This window comes from Orbicella franksi, chromosome 7, assembly GCF_964199315.1.
Source record: "Orbicella franksi chromosome 7, jaOrbFran1.1, whole genome shotgun sequence".
Taxonomy (NCBI): domain Eukaryota; kingdom Metazoa; phylum Cnidaria; class Anthozoa; order Scleractinia; family Merulinidae; genus Orbicella; species Orbicella franksi.
Genome location: NC_138151.1, coordinates 21,540,761 through 21,554,616, shown reverse-complemented (window position 1 = coordinate 21,554,616; position 13,856 = coordinate 21,540,761). Strand labels below are relative to the sequence as shown.

General features: G+C 39.3%; 1 protein-coding gene across 5 annotated transcripts in view; it reads right to left on the bottom strand.

Annotated features, from left to right (window-relative positions):
- Nucleotides 1-13,856, bottom strand: part of LOC145492277 (uncharacterized) — an 83,954-nt gene that overhangs the window by 67,608 nt on the left and 2,490 nt on the right. For 3 of the 5 annotated variants that reach the window (XR_014049970.1, XM_081471679.1, XM_081471677.1), the window contains exons 2-13: nucleotides 13,317-13,688; nucleotides 6,801-7,055; nucleotides 6,335-6,601; nucleotides 5,666-5,959; nucleotides 5,205-5,516; nucleotides 3,620-3,655; nucleotides 3,422-3,541; nucleotides 2,927-2,948; nucleotides 2,733-2,772; nucleotides 1,822-2,080; nucleotides 819-929; nucleotides 71-261 (exon numbers count right to left, since the gene is read on the bottom strand). The exons of 1 other annotated variant lie outside the window; for it this stretch is intronic. Coding sequence is in view for 3 of the 4 variants with exons in the window: in XM_081471679.1 (XP_081327805.1) it covers nucleotides 71-261; nucleotides 819-929; nucleotides 1,822-2,080; nucleotides 2,733-2,772; nucleotides 2,927-2,948; nucleotides 3,422-3,541; nucleotides 3,620-3,655; nucleotides 5,205-5,516; nucleotides 5,666-5,959; nucleotides 6,335-6,601; nucleotides 6,801-7,055; nucleotides 13,317-13,688 (2,279 nt within the window). In the remaining variant the exon portion in view is untranslated. The remainder of the gene's footprint in view (nucleotides 1-70; nucleotides 262-818; nucleotides 930-1,821; nucleotides 2,081-2,732; nucleotides 2,773-2,926; nucleotides 2,949-3,421; nucleotides 3,542-3,619; nucleotides 3,656-5,204; nucleotides 5,517-5,665; nucleotides 5,960-6,334; nucleotides 6,602-6,800; nucleotides 7,056-13,316; nucleotides 13,689-13,856) is intronic. One more of the 5 variants, XM_081471678.1, reaches the window with a different exon arrangement.

The following is a 13,856-nucleotide window of genomic DNA, read 5'->3' as shown; positions in this document are numbered from 1 at the left end:
TGTGTTAAGTCATATTCTACTTCGAAAATACCCTTTCAGTCTTTGAATTGCAATTATTATAGACTTTTACCTTCCTTGACGACAAATAAGCCATCCCGTCAGCTATTTGCCATGCAAACCTCATCAACTGCTTTGAAGTTAGGTTGGTTTCCGGCTTTCTATCCGAGTTATTAAAATACGTGTCATTGAGCCCACGACTCTTTCTCAAATAACCCAGCAGATCACCGTAGGGCACATACTCAATAAGGACCAGTAATGGATCTAAAATAAAGAAACTACCGGTATCATGTGAAGTGCAAAAAGAATACAGAGGCGAGAAAAAGAAGATTTGAATTCAATTTCAGGCTGGAGCGTTAACGAATAGAGGCAGTATATAATTCGCACCGATGTGAAGTTTAAAGGCAAGGGCATATGTACGTGCAGTTCATTTTATAGCGTAAAGGTCCGGTTATGTGCCTTCTTCCTCTCTTATAAGCCTCCTTGGTTAAAGGTGTAGCTTTTTGCTTATTTTTAGGCAAGATTACCCTTATAAGGTTTCCCACAAACGTAAGCCCTCCCCATTCAGCGTTTCCGTATTAAAACTCTTCACAGAACTGATTGCACTTCAAATAAAAATAGGCCATGGAAGATTTTAGGCCAATTCTCAAATGTGCAGTGAATCAACGAGCTTATCTGGTAGTCAGGCTGTCGTTCTCACAAACTTATAAAGCTGCTATTCAAAATAATGGAGGAGTGAATTTTGTTTACACGTTCTTAAAAATTGATGTTAACGTATACATTGATGTATACAAATGATATCTTAAGACCATTTCTTTTACCGGACTCAGTAACGCATCCTATCAGCTTGATCACGTAAGGATGAGGCTTCAGGTTTTTCATCACCTCAAGTTCTGACAGCAGGTCCATCCTGTCGGACTCAGGAGCGTTGTCTATTACAGGCAAATTAAATTAACCAAACGTGTCAGTCTGTTTAAATGAATGAATGGATGAATGGATGTATAGATGAACGGATGAACGGATGAACGGATGAACGGATGAACGGATGAACGGATGAACGGATGAACGGATGAACGGATGAACGGATGAACGGATGAACGGATGAACGGATGAACGGATGAACGGATGAAGGGATGAAGGGATGAAGGGATGAACGGATGAACGGATGAACGGATGAACGGATGAACGGATGAACGGATGAACGGATGAACGGATGAATGGATGAATGGATGAACGGATGAACGGATGAACGGATGAACGGATGAATGGATGAATGGATAAAAGGATGAATGGATGAATGGATGAATGGATAAATGAATGGATGGATGAATGGATGAATGGATGCGTGATTGAATGAATGAATCAATTGTTCAATCAATCAATCAATCAATCAATCAATCAATTGATTAATTGATCCATCGATCCATCGAACTATCGATCGATCGATCAATCCATTAATCCATCAGTCGATCTGTTTTGATAATCAATCGATCACTTAAATCAGTCCAGTCGAACGATAAGGCTCCGTCCACACTACGCCGGAGGAATTTAAAAACGGAGGTTTTACTCGGAAAACGCATCAAATGTTTTCTGTCCACACTACGCCGGAAGAACAATCACCGGTCATTTTTAAGTTCCTCGGGTTTGAAGAGCGTTTTCGAAAAGCTCCGTTATCGTGATGGATTAGTACATGTGGACGATAGTCCTAACCTTAGAAATAAAGCTGCCTATTCAAATTTCTCCGGCGAAGTGTGGACGCTTCCTAACTCAATTCTGACATCAGAAGAATGCAAGTTGTCTCTTTAACTAAAAGTTTTCTATAACCTTTCAACATTTTCACGGCCACAGTTATGACCCCTTGGCTGCCATAGATGTTCTTAGCTGTTGCTTCAGCGACTTGGGAGAAAGCCCCCTTTCCTATATTTTTAATGATATCGACTTGCTCTCGACTGATCTCCCAGCTTCTTTTTAAAGGATGAAACGGCATGTAGTCTCCACCACTGTTAGGAATCTCGTAGGTTGTGCTGGTAGTGTCACTTGTTTCTGTGGACTGAACTTCTGCTTCGTGGTGATCAACAGGGCTCTTGAAAGAAACAGAAAATAAGTTATGAAGCTATACGACAAAACTAACATCATCAGCGTAATAGGAGCTGCTTCATATGTTCACAAATGATTCGAATCCGTGGGGGGGGGGGGGGGGGGACTTCTATCCGGGCCGCTCGTCAGAAGGTTTGAAAAAAACCCCTAAGAGCTACAAAGTTCCTGTTTCGTGGGCCCGGCTTGAAACCTTTTTCACCACTGAGAGGTACCAATTTTAAAACAGCACATTAACTGATACTTTCATAATTTTCGATACCGATAGATACAATTGCTTCGAACACCTTTTACTTGTAAAGTTTTTGAAAGCATTGTCATAAATCAGTTGATTACCAAGTATCTCTTGTCATATTTCTTTCAGCTCAATACCCTAAAAGATACCGCGAAAGCTCCTGCTACGGACCGTTTGAGGCAAAACATCCTAAAAGGTACAACAACTGCCTTTTCAACCCCTCAAAGGTACAACGAACACTCCCGTCCTTTTTATATGGCTTTTCCTCCTCCGGATATTCGAAGGCATTCACTTTAATTATCAGAAAGAAAATTTCCTTCCTGTATCTATGCCAACCTGCCGTTTCTGTTAGAAACAGCTTTTTCCGTGAGCCTACACCGAAAGAGAAATGGAATGAAGAACTTACCACCTGAATGGAATCCGCACATGAAGAAGACCTGCTAATACTGCAATTGGAAAACATTTCATTATGAACTCTTTGAAATAAGCACTGTTGTTGCCTCCTAAATATGTAGTTTTATTAAACCTTTCCTAAGGCAAAGGATAAACTATTTAAACATTTGAGATTTTTCACCACTGAACTTTGATTGTTGTACTCACCGCTGTCCACCCTTAAGAATTTCTGAAAAACAAGAAATTATGAGAATGACAAAATATATAACGAAACGAAATGGGCTGCTTTAAAAAAAGTATCATTCCACGATGCCTTCATAAGGGATCTCTTTTTATGACTTTTGTGGACTATATTAAGAAACAGCATGACTAAGAGAATCGGACACATTTTAGTTACGCTCGTATCCTAGGCAACCGAGACTTTTTCCGCGGCATGCTTGAATCGGCCAGAGACCAACTAGACATGGACTCTGGAAGGTTCTCCTTACGGTGGACTTACGGGAAGACTCTCCCCAAGAAGGGCTACATATCAGAATGAGGGTGTATAAATGGGTAGGAAATTTCACGATTTGAACAGCAGGGACCATTTCAGACATAGGTAACGGCTAATTTATTCAAGTATGAGGAATTGAGGGTAATTCCGCCTGGACGACTTGATAACTTTGTTAATTTGAATTTTAGCAAGGCATGTGATACGATTACCTGGACCTCGACGTATTCTCCAGTGGATAACACTAATAACAGCTATGATTATCACCAACAGGATTATGACACTGAGATAAACAGCATGAAGAATCTCCAATTCTTTGTCGCACCTAACAACTGATAATATTCATAATGAAGGTTAGAAATACGAACACGTGTTTAGTTATGCAGGTACACACCGAATTGTTTCATTACCTGTTTGATTCTGGTTCGCAGTGGATGTAGTGGACTCTACAATAACAGGAGAGAAGACAGAATTAGGATTCACACTAAAATCAGTACTCGAAGACAATAATACTCATTATCATATGACCCGTACGGCGCCGCGCGCAATTTCCTTGGAAAACCATAAAGAAAAAGGTCCCGTATGAGGGCCGTACGCGGAAAAACCCGTTCGGCCTTACTAGAAATGCGTACGGCCCTACTAGAAACGCGTACAGCAAAATCGATGGAAGTTAAAGACAAAAACAATTTTTTTGCTGCAAAAGTTTGTTCTCTTCAAAATGAGTGATGAAAGTTAACATTCAGAGAGTGAATTCTACTATCCAGACGAACTGTCCGATGCAGAACTACTCCGAAAGCTTTGAAAGAAAGTCAACACTCCTCACAAACGAAGAAGTTCACAACTTTCTCATAAGCCAACAAAGAGCAAACCTGTAGGCGTTCAAGAAAATAACTTTTCTGGATGAACTGTCCGATAATTAACCTTTGGAATAAGCAAGCAGTCTTGAGAGAAAACTTCTTTCAGTGGAGAGCATCAAAGAATTCATCGTGGGTCAAAAGCAAGAAAACCAGGAAAACAAAGTGCGATATAAGCTTAAATCAGTTAAATGTTTTCTTCGAGTTTCCAGAGTTTCTGGGAGAAGTTGGTTAAACCGGAGAAATGATAAACATACCTTGTGTACAGTAGGATAAATTGCTCTGCAGTTTCTACATTAGTGTTGTTTGAAGAGACAAAACTGAGTACGAACACAGGTTCATTACCGTACAGTCCATCCAGATAATAAACCTCGCTTGTGTTTAAGAGTGTAATTTCCACTACACAACAAAGCAAGCCAAGTCAGTAAACCCAGGCACTGTTTGCGAGACCCAACATCGGTGCCATTAATATTCAGTTGTTGGTTCTCCCTTGTTCAAGAGAATCCAAGAGGTCGACAAATAGCTACAAACGACGCCGACATTTTCTTGAGTCCTCAGATGAAGAAGATTTGTGAACAATTTCAGTGAAGTGTGAAGCGAACTTTTGTCCCTTGCTAAGTTTTTGATGGTTTTGACATATTGTTGACAGCTTTATGTCAACTTTCTGTTGGGTTTTTAGCATGAATTGTAATTGTGGACTTCACATGAGAAAATGAGTCGTGTTTTTCGAAGAATTGTTCGACGCGAAGAAATAACTGTCAAGTTTTTATTGTAGTTGTTCCGCGCGCGGCCGTCTGATGTTATGTAATCGCGTCCTATATAGGTTCAAACAGAATTTTCAAAATTTTCAGCACAAGTGGTCATATGATAAAATTCTTATTGACTGAGTAAGGTCGAGCCGGACGGAAAAATATTTGGCTCTCGGTCAGAACGTACGGACCGAGCGCAGCGAGGTCCGTAGGTCCTGACCTCGAGCCAAATGTTTTCCCGGCCGGCCCTCCCACTCAGTCAATAGGTACATACCATTCTGTAAGGATTCAAATAAATCTATTAACTGTACAATATTACTCATTTTTTTTAAAGAAAAGAAATTTGGAGATCAAAAACTAGTTAAATAATTTGTATTTTGTTGTTATTGTACCTCCTAAAACTCTGATCCTCTTTATGCTGTACTTTTCTTTCAAACCTTCTCCATATTTGTTGGTTGCAGTCACCACTAAGTCATACTGCTGGCCTTTTCTGAGTGTGACGACGTAAGCATGGATAGAGACATCATAAATGACCTCAATCTTTCTCCAGTCTCCTACGGTATCGCTTCTTGTAACGTTTCGAATATACACAGTGTATTGTGTGATGTCCGCTCCATTGCTACTTGGTGTTGTCCATTTTAAGACCACTTCATCGCTGCGTATCTCGGCAGGCACGTCTATGATGTCTGGTGTTTCGGGAATTCCTGAGGATAATGATATTCAAGATACTGTTTGTTAATAGTGGGATAAAATTTGTAATGTTTCCCCATTTATTCCGAAATAGTAGTTTAAGTGACACCTTGCCATCATCAAGGTTCAACATTCAGTTACGGAAAGCTTCTGGATATCTTACCGATAGCCTTTGTCCTGATAGTCTTTTGCCCAGGTGCACCTTCAAAGACAGCATTTCTGGCAAACACCTTCACGTTGTACTCGGTATCTCTCTCCAAATCTCCAACAGACTGACTGGTTATTCCAGGGTCAGTTAAATTCTCATTCGTTATCTCAGTGCTACCCTTTAGTATGACCACTCGGTATGCTGTGACAGGAATCCCTCCATCATCAGTTGGTGCGGTCCATTTTACTGTTAGTGAAGTGGCTTGAATGTCTGTGGCTGACGATATGATGACCGGGGGTCCTGGTTTTTCTAATGAAATCAAAAGAAGACATTTGATTTGTATCATTATATCTGTCTTTGTACTGAAATGAAGTTGAAAATATGTTATAACAGTCCATCACCCTGATCGTTGAATTAGTGGTAACGACGTCTTTTGAATGTGGAAACCCGTAATAACCGGGGAAAAGAATCCTTTATTTTCGGATTTCAGTTTTACAATTTTTAATGTCCATGGCTGTTAACACTATATAAGTCTAAAACCAAAACGTGTGATCGAAACGTCAGTTCAGCATTATTACTTTCTACAGCACTTAAGTGAACTGGTTAACTTTTAGATGATAAGAGAAAGGGGCTTTTAAATAGCTGGACTAGTAAGCTCAAATACTTTGTTAAGCATAAACATACGTATTTGTGACAGAGTCAGCGAGACGTCTTTTAAAGGATCAAGGCCATTGTGAGCGACACACTTGTATTCACCAAAATTTTTTTCGTCATTTAAGGACACCTCCACTGTACTTTCTTTAGCTGTGACTGTCTTTAATTCATTTCCATCAGGTTTGTACCAGGTGAGTGTTGGTGTAGGAACACCATCTGACACACACTTTAACGTCACTGTCTGACCAATCCAAGACTTTGCAGCTGATGAAGTAACACTTACTATTTCTGCTGGGTCTGTGGAAGAAAAAAGAAAATGTTCGCTTCAGACCTAAGGCAAAAGGACTCCACCCTAAATTTTAAAGCTTCTCTTCGATATCTAATTGAGAAAGTCCGCAAGATACATTAAACTTACGTGTGCCTTTTAAAACAGCTCAAGTCAAAAGATTGATTTAAAGATGTGAATACTGAAGATGTAATAATAACTCAGACTCACAACGAACCACCAAGATCTCTTTGTGAGATTTTGTTCCTGCTGAGTTGTTAGCAGTACATGTATTCAGTCCATCATCTGTCCTCTTTATTTGGTCGAAGGCCAAGTACGCTGTTTTCCTCCCGGAACTTTTGGTTTGTCCATTTCGTATCCATGATACTTCCGGGTCTGGTTTTCCAGTCGCTGTACAACTGATACTGACTGAAGATCCCTCAATGTAACTTCCGTTTATTAACGTTGGGCTGATAACGGGCATTTCTGCGAAAAAAGGACATTTTAGAGCAGTTTTAAAAAAGGATTGCAGCTAGTACACTGCGAAGAGAGTCGAAATTACGACACGCAACGGAGTTCCAAGCGGAATGTGGTGAAACACTGTCTCGAGTGTTTGATATATCTACTCCATCGAGATATGAGAGTAGTTTTCGATTTACAGTGGCAAGTAATTTTGATTTGCTTTGGTGCAGCTTTACTACGTTCTGCGATTGGTTTACAATATTTTAGCGCCTCCTAATCAACTAATCAGATGAAAACCTAAACTTTTTTCGACTCGGTATGTACTTTTCCCGCACTTGACATCAGGTACGCGCATTTGCTACAAGTCCTTATTGGTTCATTTTGTTCTTGTCTGTTGCAGTTGTTACAGGGTACTGTAATGGGTTTGTTTTGGTTCCAAGACACTCTATGTAGTACACTTAGTTATGTATTGGTTGCAGTAATAACGTATTAACTATTTTAAAATGTGATGTTTCAAGGGTTGTATCGGTCGGATTTTGTAAGGTAGTATATTTTTGTCGTGTGTTTTGATGATTCCTCAGGGATTACTTGATGAATATAATCCTTTGTTGACTTATGACTCAATGCACCTCTTTAGCTTGGGCGGTTTGTTTTCCCATTGCAGACCACGTGGTGATACTCGTGACAATTCTCTCTTTTAAATTTTTAAACGGCTCGAATGTGTATGAATGAATAATTTTAAGATGGGTAAAAGAAAAATTATCCAGAGAATATCACGTGGTCTATAATGGGAAATAAACCGCCCAAGCTAAGGTCTATTACGTATACGTTTTTGGTGATGTTCAAGTGGTCTCGACTTGCAGAGAAGTGAATCAGAAGACGATTATATGTTACCAGAACCAAGGTGTCATCGTGCTTCTTCATAACTGTGGGTTGGATGGTTATCTGAGACCTGCGATGGGTAATACCCTAAACCTTGTGTTGGTTTGCGCGGAAGTTTTATTGAATTTTAATGTTTGTAAGTGAAGTCGACTCAGCAAGTCATAACCTTTTGAAAATGAAATGGCTATCGCGAAGATAGGAAAGAATCGAATTTGTAATCATTTTGTTTGGTAACTAACAAAACTGCAAATATTATTTTCATCAAAAGGTCATTATGTTGTTGTTGTTGTTTGTTGAAAAATGAAATCGAGAAAGCTGCGTTTCTGCAGTCTAAGGTACTTTGATCGTGATATGTGTTTAGCTGATTTGAAAACTGTTCCTTTTGGTGCCATACATATCTTTGAAGACGTAGACGACAAACTTTTTGTGTTCCAAACACTTTTTACGGAGGTGCGTAACGAGCATGTTCCGTTGAAACAATTTCAGGTGGGGAGCAAACAAGTCCTTTACATGACAGAGGAATGGCACAAGGCGATACGCTACAGAAATAGGCCTGGAAAATATTGACAAAGGACAGGACGGATAATAATTATCAGCTATACACAAAGAAATATCTGCGCTTCATGAAGGCGCAAAGCCATAAGAGAATTCTTTAATAACAAGGCGCAGGCAGGTGTTTTGGACGACATACCAGCCCTTCTTACACTCTAGGAACTCTAAACAAGCGAATGACATAACGCTTATCGAAAAAGACACTGTTCTCTACGAGATACACCGAATACCAGAGCTATTTAATGACAACTTTGCGCGCATTGTCGGGAAAGTTGAAGAGCATGACTCCGGAAAAGATTTTGAGAACCACCCAAGTATAAAAGCCATTCTTATGAAGCAAATAAAAATCGTCTTAGTTTTCATCTTACAAATAAGACGCAAATAGAGGAGTTGTTGTCAAATAGTAACGTGCGAAATGCGTGTGGTCACGACGTGCTCCCCCGTTCTTAATAAAAGAACCTCCGTGCGCCATAGCGGTGCCAGGCAGGAAAATTCTTTACACTGCAATTCTACAGGGGCATCATCCTTCACGCTGGAAGATTGGACAGGTTACTTCTCTATTTAAAAAGGACGACGAAACAGACATACATACACACATCCGTACATACACACATCCATCCGTCCGTCCGTCCGTCCGTCCATCCATCCATCCATGCACGCACGCACCAACTTGGAAACTCGGTTTCACTTTGCATGAGTTTTGATAGAGTCTCGGCGTGCAAGGAGAGTCAAGTGTATTTGTATACTTGATCGTTACGTTATCACTCGTTGATTACCTACTGTTAGAATCAAGTAACACCGGAAGTTCATGGGTGCTTAACCGGCCGCTCATTTGCCTAAATCGCATCCCCCCTATAACTCCTTCTAGCTAAGGTATCACTCGTCAAAAAGCACAAATGAGACAGGAACGAAGGCGGATTTCCAGTCTACGACCCAAGCCTTTTTAAAGTCACAGACAAGAAAGCGGGAGAATTGAGAGTTTGGAGCAAGGCTGGTGCTGAAATAAAACGAAATGTTATTTGTGAAAAGTATCAAGAGACCTACTGAGGAGAAGGTTGCCTGCACAAAAACTTTCAAAGCCGTGGCTCAACCCGGGGGGGGGGGAAGGGGGGCTCCCATATAAAAGGATGGGGTGCTCGTCGTACCTTTTAATAAATAATAATAATAATAATAACAATAACAATAATAGTAATAATAATAATAATAATAATTTCTTTTTAATAATAGTAAGCAAAGTTTATTGAGTACTTTTTCATATAAACTTGAATCTTACATGTATCTGGTAAAAATTCAGAAATTCTGTGGTTCCTTAAGTTTTTTCCCTAAAATGATTTCTGTAAAAATTTCAATATATAGCCTACCTACATAATCATACCCTGTAAGCATTTACAGGCATTAAGTGGCTATGTACACAAGTAAAGGTAAATTAGTGTGAAATGATAGTAATGTGTATACTCTAGGCAATTCCTACCCTACATGTCTCTCTTTTTAACAGAGGAAACAATAACTGTTGTAGAAATGTTAAAGAAAAAAAAAGCTAAAACCTGAAAGAAAGAAAAAAAACTCAAAAATCAGAGTTTCGTAAATATGATCACCTGCGCATAAGGGGTGACAAGAGCGGTTTTGTTACGTCTTAGGGAGTTCAGCCTCAAAAGGTCCACAGCGGGAGCTTTTGAGGAAAAATATGACAGGAGATAATGTTTTGTTTTAGAATTGGTGCCTCTTAGGGGTAAAGACAAAATCAAGCCACACCCACAAAACAGGATCTTGGTATTTCTGAGAGGTTGTTTTTAAAATTTCTGACGAGTACTCCCGTCCTTTCTATGTGGGAGTCCCCCCCCCCCCGGGGAGAGGGGGGCTCAAGAGCTTGGAAAAACGCAAAGTTAAGTTCTTGAAAACAAATGTTTCACAACAGGTCTTCCCCAGCCATGACATCACCTGGAAATTCATAACGGAAAGAGCTTCGGGTGGGGAGAATTCTAGGAAAGGGATAAAGGGCTGGTGAAAAGATGCTTTAAGAAGACAGTAGGGAAAACCTGTCCGAACGTGATTGAACTGAACACGATACTCACTGAAATAGAGGCAACGTTAAAAAGCCGTCAATTAAGATATCCTTACGTAGATCTCAACAAAGCCACTCCTCCGACCCGATCACACAAAAATTGTAGAAAATGAAGTAGATCCAGACTATGTCCTATCTCAAATTTCAGTTAAAGAACTAACGAAAAGAGCAAAGTATTACAAGAAAGTAATACAAGCTATCTGGACACGATAACAACAGGAATATCTAACGAGTTTGCGCGAACATCACTATTACCGAGAGAAAACATCAAACAAGAAAAAAGAAGACATTGCTATAGGAAACGTCGTTCTCATATATCATAATACACCACGCAACCAGTTGGAAGAAGGTGTCGTTACTAATTTACACACAGGGAAAGACAGATTAGTGAGATATGTAAGAGTACGTTGTGGAAAACAGCTTTCAAGTCCTTTAGAGATACTATAAAGTATATCCATTGGAGTTGTTAAACGAAAGCAGCATGCGCAGTAATAGGAACACGGGCAGAGAAACAATAAATGATAAGCAACATCGTCCTGTACGACTTGCTGCTCAGAAAACAATGCAGAGAATCAAGGAACGATCAGAATGACCATTAACAATAAGTGAACAATATTAGATTTGCCGTGGGACTATGTAACACTATCCTTATACATTTTGTGCTTTACTGCAGTCATTTCTCTCTTTTTACATAGAACCATGCTGTATGATATATAATCTTGTCGGCCTGGGAGAGTGTCACACATCATGTAATTAAGTACGCCACAAAACGAGAGACATGTAATTCTGAACTGCCACAACTAAAAGGGAATCAGGTGTTCACTTCGTTGCAATAGTTGCAATACGTACCATGTAAATAGGGTATTACCAAGAGAGGCTAAAAATATCATACTTCAATGGAATTTGAATCCAAGACTAGGTGATATCAGTTCAACCACTCCGTTAGTGGGAGATGTCACGACCACGACTCACCCTTTATGCGGACATGTTGTTTGAACAGCAGGCTTATGTTGATATCAAAATGATAGAAAATAGACCTTTCCCGCATTCCAACAAACAATAGCGCCAAGTCGAGGTCAGGGTGGACAAAAATACAGTAAATGTATGAAAATGTCCACCCCAACCTCGCTCTTGTGCTATTGTTCGTACGCACTGAAGTGGAATGCGGGAAAGGCCTATTCGCATTATAATGGACTTACTAGTTTAATGTGACTATAAGCGCTAAATTGGTTCTCGTTAACGAAAAAAAGAATTCTTCTTCAAGTGCAAGCCCGGCGGATAGTTGTGTTTCGTTGAGTGAGGGCAACTTGTTCTTCTTTATCATTATCCTCACCACCACCACCACATACAGACTGCCCAACCAAGATAAGCCAGGTGATCCTAAAGGGTATCATTGCTATGAAATTTATCGCATGGCAACTAATTTCATTGTTGCCTACGTGTTTAGCGATATCCTTTCACTGATCTTGAAAAATGTTAAGAAATTTGTCTTCTAGATAACTCAATGTAGTTATGTATTTTGTTGTAAATCATGTGGTTCTCCTGAATTTCAGATCTTACTGTTTTTTTTTTGTGCAAACTGCCCTTTATCTCTGACACTAAAGTAATGAATGACCGCTTGAGCTCTGCTAAGCTTTTCTCTTAGTCAAGTCCGTTTCGCAAGGCCCAAGTTGATAGTACTAATACGTCCCTTCGACGCAACGAGCCACAATAATAATAATAATAATAATAATAATAATAATCATCATCATCATTATCATCATCACCATCATCATCATCGATATTTAAACAGGGTGACCCCTTCAGTCGCAGGACTGGTATCAACGGGGGCCCTGTATAACGTAAAATTAAAAGAGCATATATAAATAATATATATCTATAAAAAACTAACTACTTTAAAAGATACGCAGAAATGTTTAAAATATTAAAAAGCTTAAAAAGATAATAGCGTTCTCATAAAAATTGGATATCGAATTGAAAATGTTCTAAAAAATAACCTAAGAAAAAAAATCGGAGATAGCCTTGAAACGTTCCTTAGGTGGCAAAATCTTTATGTTCGTTGGAAGGCTATTGAATGTGCATGCACCATGATGATAAAAAGACTTTTTAGCTACATCTAAATGAAAATTAGGAAGTATAATGTCAGTGATTGACGATCTAGTGCATCTGTTAAAAACGTGTTGGTTACAGAAGCGAATGGGAGCCGGAGTGTAGTGGATTACCTTGAAAAGAAAACCAGTCTGTTGCTTACGAATATTCAGTCATTTCAAGAAAAATCATCATATATGCAGCATCCAGCGTGGAAAGCTCCGCTATAAGCAGACAAATGTGTCCGCCATTGCTCCGGAAGAAATGACAAACTGTGACATAATAGTAGTCAACACTCCATTATTGGGATGCAAATTTTGATTGGCTCGCTAAAAAAAGCAGCATTGGTCGGAGTTACTCGCTTCGGGGTTATATACTTCTAGTATCCTATGTTGATTATATGTACCTCACATTCTACGCACACTTAATATCATGCAATAAATGTTGGGAGTATGAATTACTTGCACTTGCAGGTTATAGTAAGGTACACCATAAAAAATGTGCTGACTTGTACTTACTTAAAACACGAAACTGCAAATTCCCAAAAACAGCAACTTACTGCTTCAACACTATCAGATCCAAGTTTGAAGCTACTATCAGTACAATCTTTTAGTTTTTTAATTAGTAAACTGAAAATAGAAAACAGAGTTTGGGAGAGAAATTGGAAAGGAGATTATTTACCTTTAATTTTGTTCACTTACCCACAACAAGCAACTGAACAGTATCATAAACAGGTTGTTCAGCAAGACTGTCAGGTACAAGTTGGCAAATATAGAACCTTTCATCTGCTTTCTGGATTGAGTTCAGTGTGAAAGTGGCCTGTCCAGGGCTGCTTCCATCCCAGTCTCCACTCACACGTCCACTGTATGGAGGATTCTGTGTAGTAGCGATTGTTTGGAGCTTGTCTATGGAAACCAGAACATTTTTAATGTCAACAGCACCATCCTTTTTTGTTCCCCACTGAACTTTGAATACTCTTCCTCCATGAAAGGCCCAAGTGAAGTTAACAGGTGAACCAAGAACTCCAGTCACCTTGTTTCCGTTAAAGGGCGAGGTGAATTGTAGTCCACAGACTGCAAAAGGCAAAACTGTCAGTGTCTCTCACAAAGTATTTAAAAACCCTTATAAATAAAATTGAAACTATATGTCCATTTAAGACCGAATACATGGATTTTGTAAAGGTGTTGTAACGTCCTTTTAATTTATTTATCTATCCAAAATCCTTGGGAAACAATTTTTAC